Source organism: Excalfactoria chinensis, chromosome 1 (assembly GCF_039878825.1).
Source record: "Excalfactoria chinensis isolate bCotChi1 chromosome 1, bCotChi1.hap2, whole genome shotgun sequence".
Taxonomy (NCBI): Eukaryota; Metazoa; Chordata; class Aves; order Galliformes; family Phasianidae; genus Excalfactoria; species Excalfactoria chinensis.
This window is the reverse complement of record NC_092825.1, coordinates 165,769,977-165,796,676: the sequence shown is the minus strand read 5'-3', so window position 1 is coordinate 165,796,676 and position 26,700 is coordinate 165,769,977. Positions and strand designations below refer to the sequence as shown.

The 26,700-nt window shown below is 45.5% G+C and overlaps 1 protein-coding gene across 5 annotated transcripts in view; it reads right to left on the bottom strand.

Annotated features, from left to right (window-relative positions):
* Nucleotides 1-6,275: 6,275 nt before the first annotated feature.
* Nucleotides 6,276-26,700, bottom strand: part of ATP8A2 (ATPase phospholipid transporting 8A2) — a 295,095-nt gene continuing 274,670 nt past the window's right edge. For all 5 annotated transcript variants that reach the window (XM_072326477.1, XM_072326474.1, XM_072326472.1 and 2 more), the window contains 2 exons: nucleotides 13,557-13,648; nucleotides 6,276-6,669 (listed from right to left, as the gene is read on the bottom strand). In XM_072326477.1, coding sequence (XP_072182578.1) covers nucleotides 6,572-6,669; nucleotides 13,557-13,648 — 190 coding nt within the window. In that variant the 3' untranslated portion in view covers nucleotides 6,276-6,571. The remainder of the gene's footprint in view (nucleotides 6,670-13,556; nucleotides 13,649-26,700) is intronic.

Genomic DNA, 26,700 nt, shown 5'->3' with positions numbered 1-26,700 from the left:
ACAGTATCTGGACAAAGAGATCTTTGCTAAGGCCCACGCACTTTTACTTTCTATGGGGATCGTGCAATTCTCGCTGAGGTCACCAGAGCTCTACTGGGTGGATGGTGAACACACAGCAGTCACCTGGCACTGCTGCTGGCTGGGCATGCTCTGTGTGTCCCCCAGGGCCTGCAGGTATGGAGTCGACTGGGTCAGGAGAGCCCTTGTGTGAGGCCGTGGGCTGCGAGCCTTGCATGAGGAAAGCGAGCATGAGAGTTGCTCCTCCAAGCAAGGAGAGGAGCACCAGTGGCACAGCTGGGTGCTGTGCTCCTCTGCCTGCAGAGCAGCAGGGTGCCTGCCCAGCCCTTGGGGTGCTCTGGGGAAGGACAGTGCTCAGGATGCTCTGGGGAACAACAGTATTGATGTCCCCGTGTCACTGGCTGGTGCACCACCAGGCCATCCTCACCCCTGCAGCGTGCAGGCCCTGTGGTGAACATCCCCCTGCAAACTGAGCTATGGGAAAAAGAGCAGTGGAGAGTCCAGGGCTTCATTTTACTCAGCTGTGTCTGTGTGACTTAGGTGTTAACAAAGATCTCCCAGGCTCATTATAGTGAAGCCATGGTGAGATCACACAAAGCAGTTGTAGGAGAGAAGCCTGCCCACCTACTTTACAGGAATAGATGGCTCTCCTCCTCCTGACACCATTCAAACACCAGGCACACACCAGCAGCCTGCCGGCACTGCTCTTACCCGGACACTCTCCTTGTGGCTGGGCCTGACTCACCCCGCTGTGAAGAACCCAGGTCTCGCCCGTGGCACTAACAGAGGTGTCCCCATACCCAGAAAGTAATAAAAACCCCAACTGACCCTGACAGCAGCTTTGCAGGCGAAATGTGCAGTGCATTCAATGCTGAGCTCTCGCTGCAGAACTTGTGGGGTGGATAAAACAAGCAAGCCTGAGTCCGTTGAGTTGCTTTAATAAAAGGTTTATTGGAAATATTTTTGTGCAGACATACAACAGTCAACAGTGCTGTTCAAAGCTACAAATTCGCTAAGTTTTCAGAACCTCCTAAAAATACGAGTAAATGACCTTTGTTTGTATTCAGTCTGGGAGGGAAACAAACCCCACTGTAATGCGATGCTGCGCTGAAAGGACCAGAGGACATGAATAGAAGGTGAAAATGGGAAGGCTTCTGGAGGAAAACCCACACAGCACCCAGCTCCCGCTGCTCTGCTGGGAGCCAATTAAACATTCCCCCACAGCACCGCTCTGCGCTGCATACCCAGATTAAAACCCCTCCATCTCTAACAATATTTAAGCAAGTTGAGCACAGATATGACAGACAAGCACACGACTCTGCTCGCTGATGAAAAAGATGTGGGTAAGGATCCTGTCACTCAGACCGCTGAATGCGTGACCTCCCAAACCAATGGCTGCGCTTTGGGGCAGATTTTCCCACACAGACCCACGGGGCTCAGCCGCCTCACTGCTGCCATCAGCCCAGGTCCTGCTCAAGGAGAGCTGGGAGCTGCCTGGGGCTGCTTTCAGTCCACGTGCTGCTGGAGGTAAGGGCAGTGTGTCTGCACTCACCTGCTAAACCAGCACATCAACCAGAAGGGCAAAGCAGAGCACACACGGCAGCTGTTCAACTCCATGTTTTCCAAGAAGCCCAGCAGATGTTTTGAAGGGGATTAATTTATGCCAAGACAACATCTGGAACATCTTCTCGGGGAAGCCACCCAGTAAGGTGTCCAGAACCTCAAACAATCACGTCTTTCTCTAAATGTCGGCTTTCTCTCCCTCAGCTTCATCACTCTGTAATTACAGGGGTGCTGACCTCACAGTTATGCGCGGTGACACTTGGGCAATATTTTGGCTTTCCTTCATTGTTAGGCTTTGCACAACTGCCCCGAGCTGGGGCTGCCTGCACCAAATCAGTCCTTTACCCACTTACGTTTCGCTTCAGCGTCCATAGAGATGCCGCGAGAGAAACCCTGCAGCTTTCAAGCAGCTTGTCTCATCATCGCGCATAAAGGAAGGTTTCAGAAGATGTTTACCTTCTGTCCACACCACAAATGAGTAGGCCCTAACTTGGCATGAAACAGCCCCCAACCTTCAAGGCTGGCTGTCCTGACCAACAGGGCTGCTCCGCCTGCCCACAGGACAGGAGCCAGCCCAGGAGCACCACTGATGAGATCTACCTGAGAAATCTGCTCCCTGGACAACTGAGGCACCCAGTGTCTGCTCCGTGTGTTCCTGGGGCAAACAGCAGCCAGCAACAAGCCTGCATGCTGTCCCACAAACCAACCACTGGCACCTACACTGTACAGCAGAGGCTGCTGGCAGTGATGTGTCCCCTTTCTCCAGGCTCAGGACCCAGCTTGGTGCCAGAGAGACCTCAGCTGCAGAAGATAAGAGCACTGCAGCATGCCTACTCCCAGCCCAGAAGTCCAGGAAGGAACCCAGGAAGCAACTTTATCATGGCTCTCTGGGGATGGCCGCTCCCCTGCTAGCAGCTGCAGCAGTCCCTGCCCAGCCGTTTCACCCCCAGCTCCCTCGCTCTTCCTGACCACCCATCCCAGAGCAGGTGGCAGGACAGCTAACGCTCAGATCATCTGGGCCATCTGCAGGTCACTGAGAAGCAATCACCTTTGGGATGCACCTTTGCAGCCAAGCAGCACAGGCCACTCTCTAGTTTTCATTTGCAAACACGGCTCAAAGCCTCCATTCATCTTATTGCCAGGTGAAGGGATGGTAAGTTATTCTTTGCACCCATATGTGGCTTGCCTTTGTCATGCGTTGTACTGACAGGTTCTGCGGCCTCCTCCATACACAGCGCTAGTGCCTACATGTAACAGCCGTTCAGCTGTGATGGTGTGAGCAGGGACTGGTGCAACCAGGCCAGGAGGCCACAGATACAGCACAGACAGCCAATTTCTCCTCCAACCCATTATGGCTGGAAAGACCTGTGGTGGTGTTTCCTGTCGTCATGTCCTGCTCAGCAGTAAGCTCAGTGAGAGGCTGGGAGTGTGCCCTGCAAACTGATAGAAGTTTAAGGCATTGATAATGTGATGATCCAAGACTAAGGTAAAATACCCTCCGTGCCATTAAACCAGGGATTTAGCTGACAAATCCAACGTGCTGCTGTGGGTGAGCACCTGCTCAGGGTGCACTGATTGCCTCTCAGCCAACACGCCCAAGTACACGCTGCAAAAATCATGCAGGCTTAGGAACAGAGCCCTTCCGTGCAGCATCTGCTGCGTGCTGCTGGCGGGGCAGGCTGAGCCTGCACACTTCTGGCACGCATGGACAAGTGTGTGGGCTGGTGAAGTGCCGACAGTGAGGCTTGACTGCTATCTTAATTTACATCCCTACAGTTCGTGCTAACTCCAGACACAATTCAGATACATTAGCAGCTTAGTTTGACTCGGATACTTGTATTGGTTATTTGCCATTTCTGCTTGACAAGTAATTCCTGACTTCCCAGCCAGCCCCCCACAGCAAGGCCTGCAGCCCTGGTGGGGAAGAGGAAACGTCTCAGCACTGCTCAGCTCCCTGCTGCTCAGTTGTTACCGTGTGGCTGCCAAAGGAAGGGCACCTCAAAAAGGAGCAACCAGATCCAGATTTAACTCAGGAAAATCGTGACTTCTTCCTGAATACTGAAGGAGACCCGAACCGAACCAAGCCCCACCACTGTGGTCAGTGCAGAGAGCTGCTGAAGAAACCCTTCTCTACTCAACCCCAGGTAGTTAAATCTGGACAGTCAAGCAGAAACCTCCCATTCCCTCTGCTCCGCTACCCTGTCTAACTGATGACATCTCCACGGAGTGCTTTCAAAGGTCGCTGTTATTGCTGCGTGCATTTGTGTTAATGAACAGGGAATCCTGCTGATACAGAACAGCTGCCCTTCTCCTGTTGTTAACGTGACACTGCAATACACCTAATCATTGTTCACAACAGCAAGCAACTCCAACATCCAGCCTACAGTGTATTACAACAGATTAATTCCTGTAACGACTCCAAAGAACAAGAAGAATGCCAGGCCTTGACCTGGGTGGGCTCCGCAGGATTAACTCAGATAGAGATTAAGGCCTTACAGTGATGGTAAAGCCTGACCCGCCAGCCCCGGTGTCACATACTGTATAGCCGTGTGACAAACCCCATGTGTAATTCCCATTGAGCTGACATCCAACACACGGACCTCGATCCAAGCCCCCACTCGCTCGAGGGAGGGTTTGTCTTCGTGCCCCCCTCTGACCTCAATTTACAGAGAGGTCAGAGCGATGCGGCCCACGGCCTGTGCCAATAAAATAAATCACATGGGATGGCAGCTGCTCCTCCCCGGCACCCCTCATTGGCTCTGTAAGACATTTGTTGGGCCATGTTAAGAACAGAAAAGACTCTGGGATCCCTTCTGTTCTCTGCTCAACACATTTATTTGCCCTTCTCCGTTATTCAGAGGTTTTTAAACGTTTTTTTTTCCAGCATCCTCAAGAAGAACCTCCAAACTGTTTACATACCGATGTTTATGTGTGGCTTAGAATACAAAGAGTGAGCTGGTCTCACGTTGTCTCAGCGGGAAGTGAATTTTCCTTGTGGTGCTACAGAAGGAAGGAGCAGTTAGCAGATTTGAAGACACCACACATTTCCTAAAAAGATTCTGCTTCTAAGTGAAAGAAACTGTTTAACAGGTTAGATCGGGATTAAGATTTGCAAGCTCCCGGGATCAGGTTTAGCCTCCCCTTATTTATTCTCTCCCCCAGAATTCCTGCCCTTAAACAAAAGCAATCTCCCAGAAAAACACACACACGCACACACTTGGCCCCTGGACATTCGCGCCTATGGCAAAATTATTTGCAATTTCCCCTTACTGCATAATTGTCTCATTAGCACTGCAGAAAGAAGGTGATGACTTTTCCCTCTGAGCCATCAACCTAATCCAGGAGCGATCCTGCCTGGTGCCGCAGGAGCCAAACCTTCTTCTTAACCTGGGAGGGGACTCGGGCCCCTGAGGTGGCATTGGGAACCGGCCTGCTGCTGGAGCGCCGGCATCCACTCACAGCCCATCAGTGAGGTGAAACCAGTGGGCCAGGCCGGCTTTTTTTTCTCTTTGCTAAGCATAAATATTCATCTTCAAATTGCTTTCGGATATATTTAAATCAACAAAAGTTTCTGGATGACGGTCAATAGGGCAAGAAACAGCGCCAACTTTTTAAACGCACAGATGCAGTATATACATTAACCACAAAACCCGGCTAGAACACAGCAGTATTTACTTTATGCTATTCAGAAACGTGGCTTGGCGACTAAAATTAATAGAACTTGTCTGGAGGACAGCATAAGCTTTCTAAGAGCTCTTTCAGCTTTAAATTATGCCCCAGTTTTCCTTCTTTTTCCATAGTGCCAATGTATGCAGCAGCACGCTTGCCCCACTCACAGAGCGAGTCAGTGAAGGCAGCATTCCTCCCAGGGCTCACCACGCAGAGGGCAGGCAGCCTGCGGACGGATCTGCTCTAGAGAAGGGCCGCACAAACAAACAGCAGGCCTCCTCCCCACAATGAGCAGCTCTGTGTGCACGTGCACACACAGGCGTGTTGACCTTTCCTAACTTCCCCCAGCCCGCCCATCCCACCTGGCCGGAGGAACGCCTCTGTAGGATCACGGCACAAGGCTCCCGTGCGTCTGCACAGGCTCTTCTGTCTACAGATGTGAACAGCTTCTACCTCTCTGCCCCCACTGGTTCCTTCTATTGTTAAAATGGGAATGGGGTAATGGAGGGAAATCCCAGGCTAAATCTGAAGTGCACATCGAAATACAACCTGCAGAGTTATCTATGTGAGTTCCTTTTTGTGAGGATGCCACGTGCCCCACACAGCCGCCTGGCAAGCTCTCCAACTCCCACAGCCCGGCTGTGTGTGAGTAAGCTATTAATCTGTTTTCAGAAAGCTAAGATAGAGCCCTAATAAATCCCGTAAGTGGGCAAGAAGTATTCTATATAACTCATTGCTATTGTGTTATTCTGTCATAAGAAGGCAAATAAGCATTTTTAGCTACGGATTGCGTTTCCACTGCAATCAAAACTTTTATGCCAAATTGTCTGTTAAATATTTCAGTTAAATCTAGTAATCAGTGAGTGCTGGAGGGAATAAGGTCTGCATGCAGCCGTGTGCTCCTGGTCTGTATGTAACAAAACAGGAAATCTCAGCACCCTGTTCCAATTAAGCAAAGGCTGATTTCTCATGGAACATAAATTTTCAGCTTTTCTCCCAGAACAACCTTATGCTGATGCTTTAAACAGTGGTAAAACATTGCTTTTAATTTCACACCTCACATAGCACAGTCAACTGCTTCATAACAACATAAACAAAACTTTAGGCAGGGCTTTGCAACTGAAGTCAAACAATGATTTCCCCCCACAATACGTACTACTCAAGGTTTGCAGGGAGAATACAGAAACGTGTTGGCTAAGGCCACAGAAACGAGTTCTCTGGTGTTTTGGCTGCTGCTGCCAACTCTAGTCAAGAATGTGTCAAGAGTGGATGCACTGATCCAAATCCCATTATTCCCACCACCCATCAAGCAAAGAACCATTTATTCTATCTCTCTTCTCCTTTTGGTTGTGTCGTAGGATCGAACAACTTGTGACTGAGAGACAACACCGTGTTCTTCTTGAGAAAATGCATATCCATCTGAAAAAGCAAAGGAAGAAGAAAAATTACTGCAGTTCAGCTCAGGGGCACAGCCTGTTTTTACCAACAGTTTTAGGTATTGCTGAAGTTACAATGCAGACAGGAATGATCTTCATTTCTATGCTGCACTTCTGTCATCTACAGCTGTGCCCATGTGGATACCTGCCAGCTCTGCCTTACTGTTCCCTCCCAGGCCATGTTAGTGTACATGGTCAACATTTCCTCTGAGCTGACCCAGCTAACAAACTTTGCATAGAGTTTGGACACCAGCTTGACTCCCACGGTAGCAGAGCTTCTTTAAGGACTGAACGTGCAGGTGGAGATTTGCATTCTTGGTTGATGCTACCGTCTGTGTGGTATCTGTGCTCTGCCTGGAGGAGCACAGAAATGTCTCCACCACAGCTGGATCTGAGTCTCATCTTCCTAAGTTTTTCAGCAAGTTCCCAGGTGTCACCTGACAAATCGCATTGAGAAGCTCTTGGCTAGTCACCCAAATCTTGAAGAAATGAAACTTCAACGCATTCTGGAAGTCTCTGTTTTGCACAAGTTAATTCTGTGAGCTAACGTAACCCTTTAGCCTCCCTAGAAATTACTCAGATGAGAACTACATGTCTGATTTCTTTTCAAGCATTGTGGACAAGGCAAGTGACGTTTCTGACACTGTCTGCAAAACACCACACTGACAACAACTAATGGACTGAGACAGTGAAACTCAATATTAAAATCAGCCACTAGTTTACAGAAAATTCTGAACAGAGCAAAGCACGATATTGTCTGTGACACCAAGAAAGGATACTGTCACTGAAAATGAGTAGTTAGAATAGAAAAGATTTGTGTTGTTTCAAAATATAGAGAAAATGTCACAGGGTACGCAGAACCTGATAAGGCTTTGTAGTAAGAAAGTGAACAAGAGTTAGCAGGTGTGGACCCTGCCTAGGAGAACCCAGGAATGATACCACAGCCCTGGAAGCGGGAGCTCATGAACTCAAATCCTGCCTCAGAGCCACCCCAGGCTGAGAGATGCAGCACCAGGTAAGAGAGGACAGATGTGCCAAGTACTGCCCAGAGACATATTTCGGGAGTCCTCCCTTAACAGACTCAAGCCATATTCCCCCTGGATCATGTACCCAGAGAGAAAAGGCTGGAGCAAGATATGAAGGAGACCTTGCTGGGAAGAGAGTCTTGTGTAGTTACTCAGGAGGGTCTTCTCCTCTCACAGAATGGGGGTCAACATCACCTCTGAATCCACAGGGACACTGCTGGAGATTTGAGTTCAGAAGGCAGAACGTACCCTACCTTAGCAGAAGGGCACACTAGCAGAAGATTAACTGACCTGAACCACAAGCATGGCAGGAAACTTTTGCTAGCAGATGAAGGAGGTTCAAACAGAAATACACCATCCAGAACTAAGAGCAATCACATTTCCCACTTGGAGTGATTGTAACACTGAAGGAACTTCGACTTCATTACGTGACTGATCCTGGCATCCCTATTCATTTTTCCTGAGAGATTCCGTGCCAATATACATACAGCTACAGAGGTACAGCTTGGGCTTTCCTGTCTCTAGCTGAAGGTTCACAAAGCATATTCATGAAATACAACTCTTTTGGAAAAGCTATATGCATCCCGTAGAACTGCGAAGGAACTATTTACAAAACAGGCCTTCATCTAAAAAAGGGTGGACTCTCACCTAACAAATACCCCTGGTGGGATTCTTCCATTTGAAGGACCAGCCTCCTGTCAGCTTTTTTGGCAAAATTCTCAATGGAAAGTCAGTTTGGTCATAGACTTCAAGATGAAGCCCTAACAGCCTGGCAGCTGTGCTCCATAACTTGATGTGCATTGAGATGGCTTTGCCCTACTCGCTTACCAGTAGATTCAGTAGATTCAACTGCTATAACTACTGCAGAAAGCACTGCTTACTGCACAAACTGCATGCAGCCTGCCAGACTTAGGTATCTTTCCATTACCTGCTTATTTCCAGTGCTACAGAACAGCTAGGCAGAACAACCACTCTGTAAAGCCAAAGTAAAATGCAATCAGGTAAAGACATTTAACACACACCAGCAGAACTTTTTGCTGGGTTAAGATGAGCAATGGTTAAGAATACCAGTGGCATTCCTACATCCTCGTGTTCTTAATTCACTCCTGAATATCAGCAACAAGGTTTTTGTGCATTTGTTAGGGGAAAGGCTATGATGGCAGTACTTGCACCTTGCCCCTATTCAGTCAAAACTGGACATTTGGCAGTATATCTGACACTTCTACTGTTGATCTCTATACAGCAAGATCATTTCATACCATACTTTTAATCCGTATGATGATTAAGCTTGAGCTTCAAGCTGCTCAGGCAGCTGTCTATGCCTTGCAGAATGAGAATGCTGTGAACGCTCACGGCCCATTCTCATTCTCCATTTCCACTCTCCATTTCCACTGCTTTCAGACCCCATCCAAAAACAATGACAGTTTCCACCAGCCAGTTACTAGGGAACACTTTGGAAGTTTGAACTTTTCCCCAAACCCTGGCTTTAAAACCACACCTAGGAGCCTGCCCACAGAACAAGGCTCCCATTGTTCCAGCCCCAGGATGGAACACGCTTCTTGGGGGCTCTGTGGGCACAGCCACTCGCAGCCGCTGCAGAAGGAAGAACCTTTGTCCTCAGAGACCTCCTGTGAACGGAGGGAAGGAGCACTCCTAAATCTCCGTCAGCGTGGCTCATTTGTTAAGCGGAGATTACACCCTCATCAAATCTAAGGTTTCCTTGGTACCCGATACTATCAGGCAACCTAAGGAATTCTGGTGGTTTGCTTTTTTTCTTTTAAAGCTTTGATATTCTATTAGTAAATCGGAATCTAGTCTCCCATCAGGTTTCTAATTTAACATCATCATTTTCTGTTCCCTGCAATGGTCCATACAACGCTACATTAGAGAAACCCTCTCTGCACACATCCTGAATGTGCAGAACACACCGCTCCATCTCAGCAGCTCACTCACGTGCAACAGCTTCCAAGATGGGGATCAGAGAGCAGGATGCTGGGCTACATGATCTCCAGAGGCCCCTTCCAACTCCTATGACTCTGTGCTGGTGTAAAAATCTGCTCACTGAAAGACTGTGCACATCTTTAAGTACTTCAGAGATTTATTTTGGAGGCTTCCTGCTCCTTGTGCTCATCTGATACACCTGAACTGCCGGGTTTGCTGAACAAACAGTGATTCTGGCTGGGAGCCTCCCAGAAATCTTTCCTTCCTGAGCATTCCACTATTTCATACACACAGCAGTGTGCGCTGTAAGATGCCTTGTGCCATCATATTGTTTGTCTTGGGAGAAAAACACCCACGTTCAAATCCGCTAAAATGGAAATGAACTGTAAAAAAAAAATCCTTTAAAAAGTTCCATGTCTACCAAAACGTCTGACAAAACAAAACTCAGTGTTAGAGCATTGCTTGGCCAGCCGAATTCTCTCTCAGGCCAAACACTGTTCTGCGTGGCTTTTAAGGAGACTTAGTAAGATGTTACAATTCACGCCTCCCAGTTAAACTGCAAATGCAGACTCAACTTTGACTTCTCAGAGAAGCCTCTTCCACTGATCCTGGGAAAGCAAGAGCTGCTTTAGATCTTCTGCATTCTGACTGACGCTTACAGAAATCATTCATTTCCCTGCTGATAAACCATGCCTGTGTTTTCTAAAGGACCCAAGAGGAATTCCTGACAAATGGTCCCATCTCTGTTTTCCCAGATACTAACTTATGGGAATGTGCATGTAGAATACAGAGCCAGATGCCTCAGCATCGATTCTAAACTAATTATTCCCACTTCTTTTCCTTAAGACGATTTTAAAGTACAGTCATATTACTCAACAGTCAGCAAATACGTAGCTACCTTGTAAAAAAAAAACAATGGCAGAGATGATATATTTCCAACACACATAAGATAGTAGGGAATGGAGTTTTAAAAGCTTCTGAAGTAGCTACCCTGTTGTTTTTCAAATCAAAATGCACCATGAGTAAAGTGAGAGGAAGGAGGTGTCTGCTAGTGGAAAATAAATGGTAAGATTAGAGTCCTCAGCATGAACACATTATTATTATTTATTATTCGTCAGCCCCCGTGCTGTGAAACAAACCTCAGCTGACAGGTGCTTTTTTCCCACTGATTAATAAGGTGCAAACCATACGCCCTGTGTTCACTTTTACTCTATGCAATCACATTATACTGTTGAAGGAAGAGGGATTTTCTTTGCAAACATAGGAAATCTGGGCCAAGCACGTTAATCCTCATTCAGGCACGGCACTCTGCATTTCAAGGGGAATTCTGCCAGAGCAGTGCTTAACAGGAGGATTCCGCTCTGTTTGTAAGAGCGTGCAGAGACAAATGACAACTGAACGCTGACAGGGTACTCTGAATTATGAGAGTGGATCTGCACTGGGGAGACTGTATTGGACATTCCTTAGAGACAGCCAAGGATGAAGGCACCTGAGGAAATGGGACAGCATCACCCTCCTGTCCTGCTGGTGAGGCTCTGGGGACACAGGTGGCAGAGGCCAGTCATGCAAGGAAGACAGGGGACTAAAGAACTATCTTTGGTGTCCACAGAGCTTGTCTAAAGGAGCTGCTACTTCCACAAAGTCAGAGCTAAAAAAGACAAGACAGTAACTGGGATGGAGACTTGGCTTGTTTGCTGACTCTTTAGAAAAGGGGACAGCTCACCAACAGAAAGCTATGAGACACTGTGAGAGCTCCTCTTTCCCACTCACCACAGGGCTGAGCAGGCTTACCCTCTGCCATCTTCCCCCGCCACTGCAGAACTAGCCCTGAAACTCCTTGCAATATTTTGCTAGCGCTTGCCTCCATAGGACTGAAACTAATTATATAGGCATTGCTTCCTCACCAAAAAGCTGGGAGCATTTTCTGTCAAAAGTTCATCTCAAAGCAGTACTGCATCCTTACAATCTGTTCTAGGAAGTCTAACCTCATTTTTCTTCCTCGCTGGGACCAAAGCAGTTGATTTGCTTAAGCCTTTGTCAGCCCTAACTAAACAAACCATTTTAATGTTTTATATGCAAGTGTCAGACTCCGAGCTGAAGTCACACAAGCGATTTTTGGAAGAAGTGGCCTTCACAGGCTGAGAGCTTGAAGTATGGCAATAACACACCAACAGTTCAAGACTTCACACAGAGTGCATGAAGTGTGATTTAAGATACTGGCCCAGCAAGTCAAGGCAACTGCCCTATTCATCAATTCCTTGCTTTGAAGATTTCCAGCATTTAGTAAACAGTTATACAATGTAGGGCTGTGAAAACAGCACGTGCGCTCTCCGAATTTCACATGGCCTTGTACAGCTATGCAACATTTGAAAACACATTTGACAAGGGATGATGGAAATGTTAAAGAATCATGGACGTGCTGTAGAAAGAGTCTTTGAAACCTAACATCTTCACAATCAAATGTATGTTCATGTGAAACACAGACCGCTGACCATAACCTGTCCTGACCGTGCTGACTTCTTTAGCATTTCAGTTCATTACTGAACTGAAGAGTTTATTTAGATGCCTCATTTTTCTTACCCGATAGCAATTTGCTTATTAAGGTACTGATATGTGCTACACCAAACTAAAAGCACGTATCAGGTCTGACCATTCACTACTGGTGCATCTCCCTCCTGCACTTTGGTGTCTACAGCAGACTTCCTCGACAGCAATTTATTTACGTATTTTACCAGTTCCTTCTGCCAATCCTCCTCCTCGGAATTCCCTCACAGAACACATTTGTGTGCCTGCGGCAGAGCTGCAGTCAGTGTCCCGATCTCCCTGACTCATGAGATTAGATGCTGGAAGGAGCACATGGTCCACAGGGCTGCTTGGCACATCGATCTCCTTTGCCAGGAGCAATGAGACTGATAACTAAAGACCCTACATCCCATTGACAGCAACATCCTTACAGCTGTTTTGTAAAGGACAAAGACAAGCAGATTCATCAGTGTTCCACCCATTCTGATGAAATTTCCCATGGAAAACAAGAATTCCTCAGGCATTTGAGCTCTCAAATCCCAGCCGTGCCACCACGACATGAGCCACATTTCTGCCACAGAAAACAATACAGTCAGCAAATGAGATTCGACTCCAGTTAGCTTTCTAGGAGTCTTGAGCAGTCAATGGTCTAACTTCTCATTGCAACAGTAATACAAAACCCAAATCCCCACTGCCTGCCCCTTGCCCTCAGAGCAGCAGTGCTGCATGCAGGGGGTTATTTCCTTAGTAAGATGAGCAAAAAAACCCAGGTCTGGCAGATAGAGGCCTGTCATGCGTTTCTCCCGGAAGATGAATAAATGGATGACTTAAACACTGGCAATTTATTCCAAATAGCATCACTGAGGAGGTGTGAGGTCACCTCTCCTCCCTACAGAGGACAAAGAGGGAATGCAGTTCTGCACGCCATGGCTTTCCTCATCAGACACATACATAACTCCCAGTCAGCATCCTGAAATATCACCGTATTCTCAGTTAACCACAACTAATAAGACTTTATGAATAAAGATGCCATTTCTATTTAAGCTAGGCTCTATCACAACATTTATTTTATCCTGCAGAGTTTTTGATCTCACAGCATTCTTGAGACTATCAGGATTTTACGTTTAGAGAATCTGCATGTTGGGATTTTGTCATCTGGGCCCGTTGATTGGATCCTAGGGAATTATCCACATTTGAGCTCTGCTTGCCTAGGGCCAAATACACTAATTCCACTTCCAAATGTATGTCTCCTGGTTGGCAGCTCAGCTTCTGCACTAGATTATCTCTACCTACAATTTAATTAAAAAGTAATCACCTTTCGCTTCACTCATCTGGGACTGACTGCTGTGCAACACACATGCATACATGAGCCGTTACTTACGTGATACACTTTGCTGGACAGAATGAGCACGGAAAAGGCTCGGAGGAGTTTTCCTGCCGAGCCTTTTTAACAAATGATCACGTTCGTTCACGCTGAGGGAGAGAAAAAAAAAAGTCAGTGAGTAACCAGGTAATTTTAAGATAAGTGTCAGCTGTTCTTAAAGTACTTGTCAGCTTTGGCTTTGTCAGTATTTGAGATGGTGGCAGCACGAAAAAATAAACCTTCCCTTTAAACTGCACAATACCCAGAATATTTTCTAATAATGGAAACTCTTCCTTTCTAAGGCCACTTTTTAAGGGTTACATTTAATTCACCCACCCCTAATATCATAGCCACTGTGATTTCTGAAGGTAAGACATCTGTAAATTGTTATAAGCCATATAAAACGTCCAACACTGAGTGGTATGGAGTATCTCAAAGGAGATCTCTTTCCGGTATTACATGCACAAATGATGGCACCCACCAACTGCCTTAGAGAGAGAAGCAATGCATTGTGGCTTAGGACATGGCAAGAGGCCTCTATCACACCTGCAAAAGCTCTTGAAATTACTGAAGGCAGCACTGCTGCTGACTAATAAAGCTTTTCATCTCCGATCCTGGAGAAAAAACTTTCAATTCAGTTTTTGGTCAAAAGTCCCCTTTCCTTTACACAGTTCATGTTAGAAGCCTGAACTTACCAACAGTGAAAACACAAACTGAGGGTGAAAAATATGTATTTCAAGCAACTGAAAGAAAAAACTGACTGGATTTAACACATTCATGCATGTCATTAGAGTCACTGTCCACTCTTAAGTTTTTACAGACGCTACTCATTTCATCAAGAACTGTACGTCCAGAATAGATAATGGCTAACATCCAGACATTTCAGAGCACTTATCTACATAAGCAAGTGGCATAAAGTGCAACAGAAGACAGCGCAGGTGTCCAAAACTTGTTGGACTGGGGTTTCCAGGAGCTGCTGTATATCAGATGATTAAGAAAGCCATATTACAGTTGAAAGTTGTGGCCACGGGCAGCCTGGTCTGGTAGCTGGCAACCCTGCCCACAGCAGGGGAATTGAAAGTAGATGATCATTATGGCCTTTTTCATCCCAGGCCATTCTATGATTCTATGAAAGTTCCTGTAAGATGGGGTTGTTTTTTTCCCTGTCTCATACTTGTTCCTAACACTGAGATGGTAACATTGCATGCAGCAGATGTCTATAGTGCAGCCCCTTGCAGTGCCTTTGTTCCATTTACACCACGTTTTTGTTGCCTGCTTCCATTTCCAGTCTGCTTGTTCTTTCATGTCCTCATTCACAAGAAATTCCACTGGTTATGCCATAAACATGGATACACATTTGAAAGGCGAAAGCCGGTATCTTTCTTGGGTTAGATTACAAGTTCACATATATTTGGTACCTGAAATGGAAATCCCAGCAAGCACAGCTGCTGCTGCCAACAAGCTCACAACAGCTTTAAACAAACAACTCCCTTTCATTGAAGCAATTTGCTAACTTCAAACAAGAAAGCAAGCAAAGAATCTCCGATACGTCTATAATGTGTAATCCAGCCATGCAGGCTTATATTCCACTTAATATTCCATTAGGTTAATATCCAGACGCACAGCCCCTGTTTAGTGAGTAACAAGATGCCCATGAAAGAAAGGGAGGAATCCCCCTTTTTTTCCTTTTCTTTTCTTTCTACTTTTTTTTCTTCCCCTGTGATCTGTAGGTCCAGACAGCCAGGTTGAGGAACTGCATTTCCTATGGACCTTCCCCATAAAATCCTTATAAACTGTCAACATTTTCAGAGGGCTGCTCTCTTTCCCTGGCCACAGCAGAATCACGCCTGCAACAGATACAGCAGGTTGCTTTTCCTGTCTGCAGTCAGTTGTATTTCCTTGCTAGCATTTTACTTCAATAGAAATTGGAAGCAAAACTAAAGACACCAATTGAGAGCATCAAAAAACCTTTAAAAGCTCACTTGGATCAGATCTGCATGCATCAAGAATAAGAGGGAATTACAGGTTTCCACTAAAAGCAGAGATGCAGTATGGAAACTTCCGAAGATCTTGGAAGATCCAACTTAGAACAAAGACTGTCTGACTGAAAGAAAACCAAGTATACAAAGAAAATCCTAAATGCTCTAGGCATGCAGCAGAATAGAACACATACTACAAAGGGTCATCACAGAAGAGGATGGCAGGTACAAAGTGAGATATGAGATTATCCTAACTTAAGCTTAAAAGGCTGGCAGCCTCCAGAAACCACCATGGCTGCTGTGTGTATTACCCAGCACTGCAGTGCTGAGCACAGAACTGCCAGATCACTTGGGAGTGCACAGACCATATGCGCAGCAAACAATCTGAACCTAGTAGTGGTCCGTGACTGAGAGAAGGGGTATGCCTGCCCATCTTCTCCACACCCATCTCAGCAAGAGACCAGAGGCCAGTTCTGGATGGACTGCTTAAAAGTGGTGGCAAATAAGTTTATGGATTTTGACACATTAGCTAAACACAGTCCTGGGAACGGCAGAAAACATGCAGCCATTGTGCTTTCTGCTCTGATAAAGGAATTTGAGGATATGTTTCAAGACTGCCCAAAAAATCATCCATTTCTTGGTTAATTTGCAACGCCATTTTCAGTTAACATAAATACATTACTCATAAATTGTCAAATGGAATGTAAAGAGTTGCAACCCAAAACTTGATCATCTCTTTACCAAACTTTTATAAGTCCTCTTATCAGAGAGACACATCCCTCACTTCACAGTCACACCTTACTTGTGCCATCACTTTTTGGCACTGCGTACATTTGTGAGCATCTGCTTTGAAGGATGAAGTACAGGAAGGGTAAAATTTCATCAAACATCTCTGATGAACACCTTGAGAACTCACTATGAATTACAGCCACTGAACCTGACTGATGTGTTCGTTTCACAAAAGCAAGGTCACATATCCCAGCAGTTTTATGGTCTCATCACTCTCTTTTTTATATGTTTTAATGAAAGAAAATAATAATTAAAATAAGGTTTTTTACTCTACATATATTAACTGTAGTATATATTTAAGGAGAGCTGTGATGAAAGTAATGCTTCCTGTGTTATTCTGTTGGCCCACAACGTCAGAGGCGGATGTTGGTGGTATGGCAGTAGAGGCTGAACCTTCCCACAAATACCCCATTACATGCTGTTGCTGTGTGACAGGCAGCAGAGGGGCAGACTGACAGAATGGCATCTGAAATTGAAGTGCATGTGAGGCACTGAGTTCCTCTGTGCAGGAAAAATGGCACCCGCTGACATTCCTCAGCACTTGCTGAACACTGATGGAGACTGAACAGTGGATGTGAGCACTGTGAGGTGGTGGGTGGTGCACTGCAGTGGTGACAGCAGTGACAGTGGGTCAGCTCCGCTGCTGCAGACTTTTAAGAGCATGCCACGTAGGCTCCTGTTCATTGCTGGCAAAAATGAATAGCTTGTGGTGGTGACTACATGAAAAATAACGTTTTCTAGCTGAGAATTTGCTCAATCAAGCAGTCTTATTATGTTCTTTTATCCATTACATGGAAATAAATAGGAATAAATAGGATTAGTTTTGGAGAGACCTATGTATACGTGGCCCAAAGATAATCCCTCTTCACTCACCGCAGCTCAGGCAAGTCAAAAGGTTGGACAACCATGCTCTAAGTGCAAGTTATAATTAAATATACTGCATGTCAAGACCTATCAAGCAGTATAAAATCAATTCCTAATATGCAGAAGTGAATGCAACACAACTCTTCTGAAACTGATGAGTATGATTTATTAACAGGTATTAGATCTTCCAGTATGAAGCATGACAGGAAAGTGAAGTTGAATGGATTACTTAACTAGGCCGAAGTCTGCACTGATACCAACTCAGAAGGTTTTCCTCTGCTACCAACAGATAACAAAAAATAAAGACTTGTCATTGGTCTCCCTTCACTACAGTGCAAAACTAGTGATGGCCTCAGACTCCCAGGCGTATTAGTCCTTGCCCACAAATGTACTGCTTATAAATCAATCTTGAGTATTAGCTGTGATGATTCTAAGTGTTAAATCTACTTTCTAGACACTAATAGCCAGAAAAGAAACCCTCCCACCAGAGTCTAAGGATGGCATCTTCAGATGCATCACAGTAAAAGGGTAAAAAAGAGAACGCGAGATCACATGGTAAATACTGGATATGCTTGTGTTTATACTCAGGACCTAAAAAAGGTGTCAGAGTGAAAGAAATCACAAACCCAGACATCCTGATGGGAGTCAATGACCCGGAAAGTGACAGTGAAATATGCCTTACTTGGTTGGTTAGTGACCTCAGAAGGGGCAAGGGAGAAGCTTCATCTATCTGTAATTACACGAAGGACAGCACACAGACAGAATGCTTTGAACTAAACAAAGCAATAGGTGCTCAGAACAAAAACAAGCAAAAAAAAAAAAAAAGCCCCAATTCAGAGGGTTACTTTGAAAAAACAACTGAAAAAGTAATTATTCAAGTCACAGAAAACTAGACTCAGTTGCTATCAACAATAAGGAATGCACGAGAAATACCTTTGCAATGGCTTCCTAAGTGGGATGAGATTACTTCAGTCTGCCTGAAAGTCCGTGCTAACAACATTATATAAATCCATTAAGCATATGACAAAAGATAAACTCAAAACATCATCTTATCTTTCAACTCCGCAAATAAAATAACTCTTCCATTTTTGCATCTGAGCTGCTCAAAGGTGTCAACAGAGATCTTCAATTTATTTTTGTGTGTTCCCTTCTTGCTCTTCACAAGAGCAAACAGCTCCTAAACACAGGCAGCAAACATCTGGCTTTACACATTCAAACGAGGAGCATCAAAACAAACAGAATAATTCAAAGCTGACCACAACGTCCTGCTGGCTCATTTTCTCAAGTAATTAAAAAAAGATGAGCTTCACCACCAATTAACCTACTGAGGACTAATTAGCGTTAATGAGGATTTGCGGTACTTGGTATAGCTTGACCCAGAATGTCCTCCCCCGGCTCACTAATTGGCTGGTGGCAAATCAGGGCTCACAATAAAGGGAAGGTTAAAGTGGATGCAGGTGTCTCTTAAAATTGGATCTTCCCTGAGAAAACATATGCACAGCTGAGCATAAAAAAATTCAGGGCTCCCCTTCTCTCTCATGAGCTGAACTGCTATGAAATGAGCTTGTGCTTTGTTATGATTTGCTAATGGAGATGGAGAGCACAGGCAAGAGAAATGGGGAGAGATGCTTGGTTGCTCTTGTTTTAACTCGCTGCCCTTCTGGATTATTCAGAAGTCAGACAGGCACAAATGAAATGATCTGGTTGTGTTTCCTGCCTTTCTTAAAGGCAGAATTGGGTTATTAGTGCAGCATTCCCAGGGCTGCTAAAAACTATGCAAATAACACAGAAATGCATATCCCAGCTGCTGTTCCTCTGCCTTAATAGCACCCAATGGCAGATGCAGAGCCATTCAGTGCAAGACACCCAGTGTCACCTTCATGGGTAAGGCCAAAGGACAAGCAGGATGCTTTTCCTGTCATGTAAATAGCTAGAGATCATAGAATCATAGAATAGCTGGATTGGAAGGGACCTTTAAGACCAACTAGTTCCAACGAGCCCTGCTATAGGCAGGGACATCTTCCTCTAGACCAGGTTGCTCACAGTCCCACCCAGCCTGGCCCTGAATGCCTCCAGGGAAGGAGCATCCATATCCTCACTGGGCAATCTGTTCCAGCATCTCACCACCCTCACAGTAAAGACCTTCTTCCTGATACCTAGCTTGAATCTATCCTTGCTATATGTCATTATGAAAAGTCACTCCTCAGCTTTCCTGTAGGCCCCCTACAGATGCTGGAAAGCCCTGGCCCCTTGCCTGCTGCTACAACAGCGAGGAGGAAGGGGAAAAAATCTGCATAGCCTCTGATGGGACTGAATGAGTGAAAAGATCAGAAGTTTCTGTCCCTGTCATTTTAGACTTTGAGAAGAGAGACGAATACTCTTCTCTCACTTAAAACTGACGTTCCAAACAGTGACTTACACTAAAGCTTGCTGTTTCTTTGTTGACATTTTTCCATCTCTGAAAGTTGCATCAACATAAAATATGAAGAGCAGGAAAAAAGGTCTGAAACAATCAGACATGCTTAGCTTTGATCAGTCATAATCACCAAACCGCTTACAAGCAGGCTGTTGATCTTCATTTCAGTCTCTTGGTTCTCAGATTCCTTAAAGTTTCATCTAAAGGTTAATCAAAGGTTCAGGCGTGATTAATTTTACATCAGCATGACCTGACACAGGGGCTCGCAGATCCCTCCCTGCCAGAACACACCAATTATTCCTGAGGATGCATTCACTTCTCCCAGGTTCCATTCCTCACTTCTTGTGCAGTGTAACCCTGCTTAAACAATTCCAGTGTCTGTCACTGCTCTGGTGGACAAAGGGTGAGTAACAAATTCCAAGCAGAGGCTCTGAACACACCTTTGTCATTGGCCAGAGGAGACCTGTTTGTCTCCCTTCTGTGCTCCATTCTCACTGCTGTCTGAGTGCAATTCTCCAGCACAGCCACAGGCCTTGATTTAACTTGTTTTCACCCAGTTTAAACTCAAATGCACGACTCAAATTAGTATAAAGACGTTGTTATGCTGGAGTTCAGCAGAGTTCAAAAAACATGGAGATATGGCACAGAGACGTGGCTAGTGGGCATGGCAGCGATGGGCTGATGGCTGGACTAGATGATCTTAGTGGTCTTTTCCAGCCGTAATGATTCTGTGATTATATAACCCTGTGACAGCGAACGCAGACTCAGCATAAGGCTAATGGAAAAAGAACAAACAACCAATACACTTACAAGCCAGGAACTCAAAACTGAACAAGCATGCAAAAAAAATATCTCAAATGCATCCCACTGATAGCTGAGGATTCACAAAACTCTGCGCACTCACATACCCAGAACAATCAGGGCTTTGGGAGAAAGGGCTGCACATGGGAAAGGTTCACCCCGACCAGCTGTCTGAGCAAATACGTCTCCATAGAACAGAGGATGGGATGGAGGTATCACAAAATGAAATCACCCTCCTGCAGAATAGTCGAAGTAGCAACAATAGGCTTCTGCTGTTTTCTTTTTTGGTCCGCAAATGGGAGATGTTATTTTTGGTTATCTATCATTGGATTTCAGGAATGTTTTACTATGAGGTCAATCAGGGTAGGAAGTCTTAATTTAAAAGGCAAACAGGCATTACTGATAATGAAGCTGCAGCGTAATCAAAGGAAATCTCCAGAGCATTTCACAAGGAAGCATCTGAGACTTATAAACAATAAAGCAAAAATCAGCATTTTCTTAGCAGAGTCAGCGTCTACACACACTGTTTAATCACTCGGGATGCAGCTGAAACAAGGCAACATCCATATCTAAGTCCCTCCTGCATTCTTCTGTAAATACTCCATGAGCCAACAACAAGAAACAGACCAGGTCTAGAAGACCACTGAGCACAGTGCATAGGGAAGTACAGAGGGAAGCGTGGCATGCTCCATTTGCAACTGGAGATGTGAAAGAGGCTCCCTATCACAGGTGACTCCTGCATCAATACAACCAGGCTCCAGGGAGTAGCAAAGGGCTCAGAAGCAGCTGACTACCCAAGGAAGCTGGAGGCATCCTGTCCTGCCATGGGTTGACATTCCCAAGTGTTGTTACTGCACCAGCTCTCCTCTAGCTGCTTCCCAAGTTCATTTCTATTCCCCTGGAGCAGTGCCATTGTTGCAGCTTATGATCTAGCTTGGAAGCTCTCCCATTACACCTCAGACGTTTGCATGCAGGATACTCTGCATAGAAGCCAGCCAGCTGCAGGCCCCATGCACAGGGGTCCATCCACATTGCCAAATCCCCTTGTGCCAGTGAGAACCACTCAGCAGCAGCAGACAGAGGCCAACACATGTTATAGATTTCAGCTGGCACTGTGGGTGACACCAGGGCAGTATGCTGAGTTCTGAGACCAAATTCTTCACTTCAAGTCCCCAGAATTCCTTCAAGTTGGTCTGAAAACTGTATGGTTAAAAGCAGGACAAATCTTCTCCTTTGGGTGACAAGCAAGAATGACTTATGGTGGTTTTTTTTTGTCATTACCGATGTCCTAATGCACAAAAGCTCTTCTTTGACTTGAGAAATCACTTGAACAGCGGTTTCTGGCCTTAGTTTTGAAGTTGTTATTCCTAAATTTTTCTAAGAGAACTACTCAGTACAGAAAGGGGTATTGCCAAGCACATTCAAAAGCATCTCTAACAGCATACACTATAAACATCATATGGCTCTCTGGAAACCAGCAAGTATAATACATGACATCTCTCTACCTAGAGTGCCTTCCACTTGTAAGCACTGCAAACATTACACGAGCTTATGCACATCATAACATGGGGGGGCATCACTGTCAACTGTCCCAAAGCCAACTAACTTAAAGTTGAAGCCATTCAATTTTGCCTTCACTTTCCAAAATATGGGCATTGACTCAGTTTGAGCCCCCAAGAAGCAGAAAAGGCGAAGCATGACTTGCTGCTTTTTAGCTACCTTCCTCAGTATCAAGGCTGCTTTCTTCTTGTTCTTAAGTGCCTCACTTTGCACTTACTCTAGTGGGTGCTCAGTTATATCCTCTACAGATAAGGTGACAATGCAGTTGCAACTATAACATTCTCTTCCTAGTAAGTCATTTTGTCAGCTGCAGTCGCCTTGGTGGGGTTGAAGTTTTCCATGCTTGGCCTCTGCAGAAAAGTGTGGTGTTTTTTAAACAAACAAGCAAAAAAATCCCCAATAGAAGGTTACAGTAAAGTACACTTCCACACTTTGAATAAACTTAACTCCTGTTCAAAAACTCTAAGGTCTCCTCTCATTACTTGTTGATTTCTTATTTATTTATTTTTTCAGGGCATCAAGGAAGGCTGATGAGTTTCCAAAGTGTCTGGATACAATTTAGAGCAAAACACGGGACCTTTGGCTGAGTTGCAAAAGACCAAATTGCTTTTCTTCAAGCTTTTATGTATTTTGTAACTGACCACTAAGGATTTAGTATCTAGTACGGCTTTTTGTGTTCTTGTTGGGAAGGCACACTGTGTCTTGCCCCTCATAGCTGGGACAGCCAGGAGGAGCTGGGCGAGACTGCTGAAGCCATTACACTGGAATAGCTGTTAGAGAGCAGTTCTCCTGCTGTGCAGCCTGGAGGGGAGATTTCTTCTTCCATCCCCTGTGGAGATTCTTCTTCCATCCCCCGTGGAGATCCCCGGTGCCCAACCCAGTAACAACGGATTAGGCATCAGAGAGACTGGCCCCTTAATCAGTTTTAACCCCCGTCTTGTTATGTTCCCTTTTTCCTAATCTTCCCTTTCAATTTACAGCTTCATTTTGGTCTTTGTACTGATACTGTACCTCTATCAACTCTGACTTTGCTAGCAGATGTGATCACAGATCTAAATCCTTCTCCAGGTCACCAGGTTTTAACTGTACCTGTGGCACTGCATCTCCCTCAAAGCTCTGTGATAGGCACGATCAGGATGTGAAATAATTAATTGCACTGTAGAAGGGTCACATCAGCTCCAACTGGTGTGTACAGGCAGCTGGGCACATGGGTTGCCTGTGCCAGCAGGAACGTGGCAGTTCCCCCTTCATCCCGCCCACCAGCTTCTGACATCTCTCCTCCTGCTCCCTCCCTCCTCTGCCTTACTGCATCCACACTGCCCAGTTTAAAACAGCGCCAACCCTGGTAATTTGCAAGTGCCTCACACACAGGGGTTAGAAATGCCGGAAATTAACAGTATGTATTAACACGAGGAAATGATGTGGCGATTCTTTACTGACATGGGACAGGAGAGAGAGGCGAAGGGACATGCATAAAATAAAATTAAGCCTTTTCCACCTACCAAACATGAACGTTTACCATATGGAATCAAAGAATTTAACAGAAAAAGCCTTGATATCATTTTATGTGCGTTTTGCTAGTAAATGGAGTCTAATATCTTTTTACTAGTAGAACTGCAAGGAAAAAATCGTAAATATGCCAGTCACTTTGTTGTGTATGCTGGTGGGGAAATCTCGCCTCTCCTTCCCAGAAATGGTGTGAAGAACATCTGGAAAAATTGATAAAAAGCCTCGGTCCTCAAAACCAAAATACAGCTCTCCTCTCTTTAACCTCATTTTATGCTCGACTGATGGGCTCTGATTGTGGTCCTGAGTACCCTGAGTCACTGCACTCAAGTCAAGGCTCTCACGGAACCAAAATTTGGCTCCAAACACCCACTGCTGTTTAACCGGTTGAGAACACAGGACTGAGTTCATTTTAAATAAGATTTGTTGTACCTGCTGATGTGAAGGGGCTTTATTGGCACAGCCTCTCTATTCAAGTGGCTGCAATTCGGAATGTATCAATAAAGAGACAAAGTGCTTTGACACTGACGAGCCCAAGCCTCACTCCTCGTGACATAAATGAAAATGCTCGCCTCTTCCTCAGGAATGAGGAGATCAGATGCTCACACTCATTCAGGGTTTGTCACAAGTGGAAAATTAAGTCTGTTTTAGTATTCCTGCTCCTGCCCTGCTTGTCAGGAGGCTCGCTGCCCTCAGGATGTGCACAGCCACAGGCCCCGTCCAGCTTCCCACCTCTCATTCTCCACAGGGAGGCAAGGAGCCCTCCCATGAGTGCCTGTGTCGCCTGGCTGCCCACCTCCTCACACAGCTATGGAAACAAGATAGGCCTCTGTGCACACCCACCCAATAAAACCCAGGCTGAGGTCACTAGACAGCTTGCTGCTGAGGTGAGAACCAGTCGTGCATGTTTCACTAAAGCAGCAGATGGCTTTGGTGAAAAGCACTGCAGTGAAAGAGGATTTCCACCATGGAGACTCCTTGTTGAAGACAGACAGCAGGACACTGGGGAGCACCGCACTTTTCGGTGCGTGGAAAACCAGAGCTTGTTCTACAAAATGGAGATGAAAGGAAGAAGCAGCCAACTTCCATCAGCAAACATCTGGAAGCAGAGCTAAAATGCACACCAAAAAGTGCTGTGTTAGCCACAAAGCTGGGTCTCCTTCAGCAGTCACTTCATTTTCTCTTTGCTAAATAAAGGACGCTGCCTTCCAGTTTTCCAAATAATTTGAAGGACATCGTCCCAGCATTTCAGTAATGCAGGCACTCTTCCACAACACAGCCCAGGCCCTTCAGCTCCATGTCAAGCAATTCAACAGTGAAAGCTGCATCACTCTTCAGTATCACTGTTCTCATCCCAGCCACTAAACAATTACAAGACAGAAGAGAAAAACCACCAAAAAGCCACCTTCAAAGGGAGCTTCATGTAGGGGGACTCTGCAACAGAAAATCTACTGTCCCAAGGAGCGTGCTGCACAGCTCTCCTTGTTGGCCATCGGAGCGCTGATATGATGTGGGTTTCCAAAACGAAGTTTGTTTTGGTCACTAATCAGGCTTTACTCCACATGATCTCCTGCTGACTTCAATAAGAGGTTAGATGGAGTGAAAAGTGAACGAAGACTTAAAGATCTGGCCCTTTATGAGGCAAGGTTTACTTGCAAACTTACCTCAAGATACAAAAAATTGCTGCAGCTGAATTCAATGCCACTTTTGAATACAAACCTGTAGAAAACCTTTTTTTCTTTGTGTAAATCTCACAGGTTAACATGATTAGCTCTGCTGGGCAGGTGTCTCCACATGTCTCTGTTTACTTTGGCACAAAAACTGCCTCTCTCACCTCTCTGAATCCACGTAAATTTAGCGTTAAATCCTGTCCTTTGTTACATGAGAGTGCCAGGGAGCCCTTTCCCCTCCTGCACCCAGGCTCACTCCCCTCACAGCCAGGCTGGATGCCAGCCCAGTGCCACTGGGTGTCAGGCTGGGGTGTACCAGAGCAGGGACTCATCTTCCACAAGCAGGAATGTGAACACAGCATAGGGTCCCTTGCTAACTCCTCGCTGCACGCTCCTACTTCTGCTTCTCAAGCTATTTCTGGTCATCAGTTTTCAAGTATTTCCACAGATTCACAGAATGGCTTAGGTCAGAGAGGACCTCAAAGATCATCCAGTTCCACCCCCCCCGCTATGGGCAAAGCTGCCAACCACCAGATCAGGTTGCCCAGGGCCCCATCCAATATGGCGTCAAACGCCTCCAGGGATGCGGCACTTTCCCCTGACTAAATCCCCCAGCTCTTGGAATCATCTGATTTTGTAATCATTCCAGCTTCCATGAAAAGTAAAAGTTTTAGATGTCCAGATGTAGTATGGAGAAAAAATGAGGACGAAACCCCTTATGGCTCACAACAATATATTCAGTATCACCTTCAAGCATCACATCAGTGCTTTTTCTAAGGTATTTAGGATCAGGCTGCAGCTTAAACTCAATACAAGCAAATCCAATTTCAGAAACTGCTCAAAGAAGCAAAGATTTAGAACATCTAACTGGCACTAGAAGTCACTTTTTATTAACCTGGAAAAATGTCTCCAGCAAGAACAGTTGCCAGGGCGAAGACCTAAAGCAGAATGTGAGTATTTAGGTATCAAGATGAGATCTCCCAGTGCTCCTACCCAAACTGCAGTGAGGATCCAGATACCACCCTGCCCATGCTTTACAGAAATTCAAGTGAGCTTCTGCAAACTGCTGGCACCCTGCTGTGCACGTCTAGATGGTCTCACTGCCTTCCGGGGCTTGTGAATTACTTTTTTGTTTAGCAGAATAATCCTAAAGATCCACATCTTGCACTTCATTTTTCCCCTATTTTGTAGGCAGCGATAAAAGCAATTAGCTCCCCAAATCCCCCTTATCTGTAATTGGGTGTGATTTTCATGTTATTTTTTTGTTGTTGTCTGTGAAAAAACACTGAACAAAAATAGCATCTACTAGGTGAGACAGGAAACCAGACCCGACGACAGCAAGCTTATCTTTCACAGCTGCCTGAACAAACCAACACCTAATGGCTGTGTTTTCAGGAACACTTCCAACCAAGAGCTGACACCGGCACTCAGAGGTGACTCGTAGACCTGTGCAGTTCTAACACAGCTCTCCATTTTGTGTTAGAAATGAAGAGACTCTGGTTATATTCCCCTTCTGCACAATGTCACACTGCCAGTAATATCCTATGAGTGATGGGGCTGTGGGCAGCAGGGGAGAG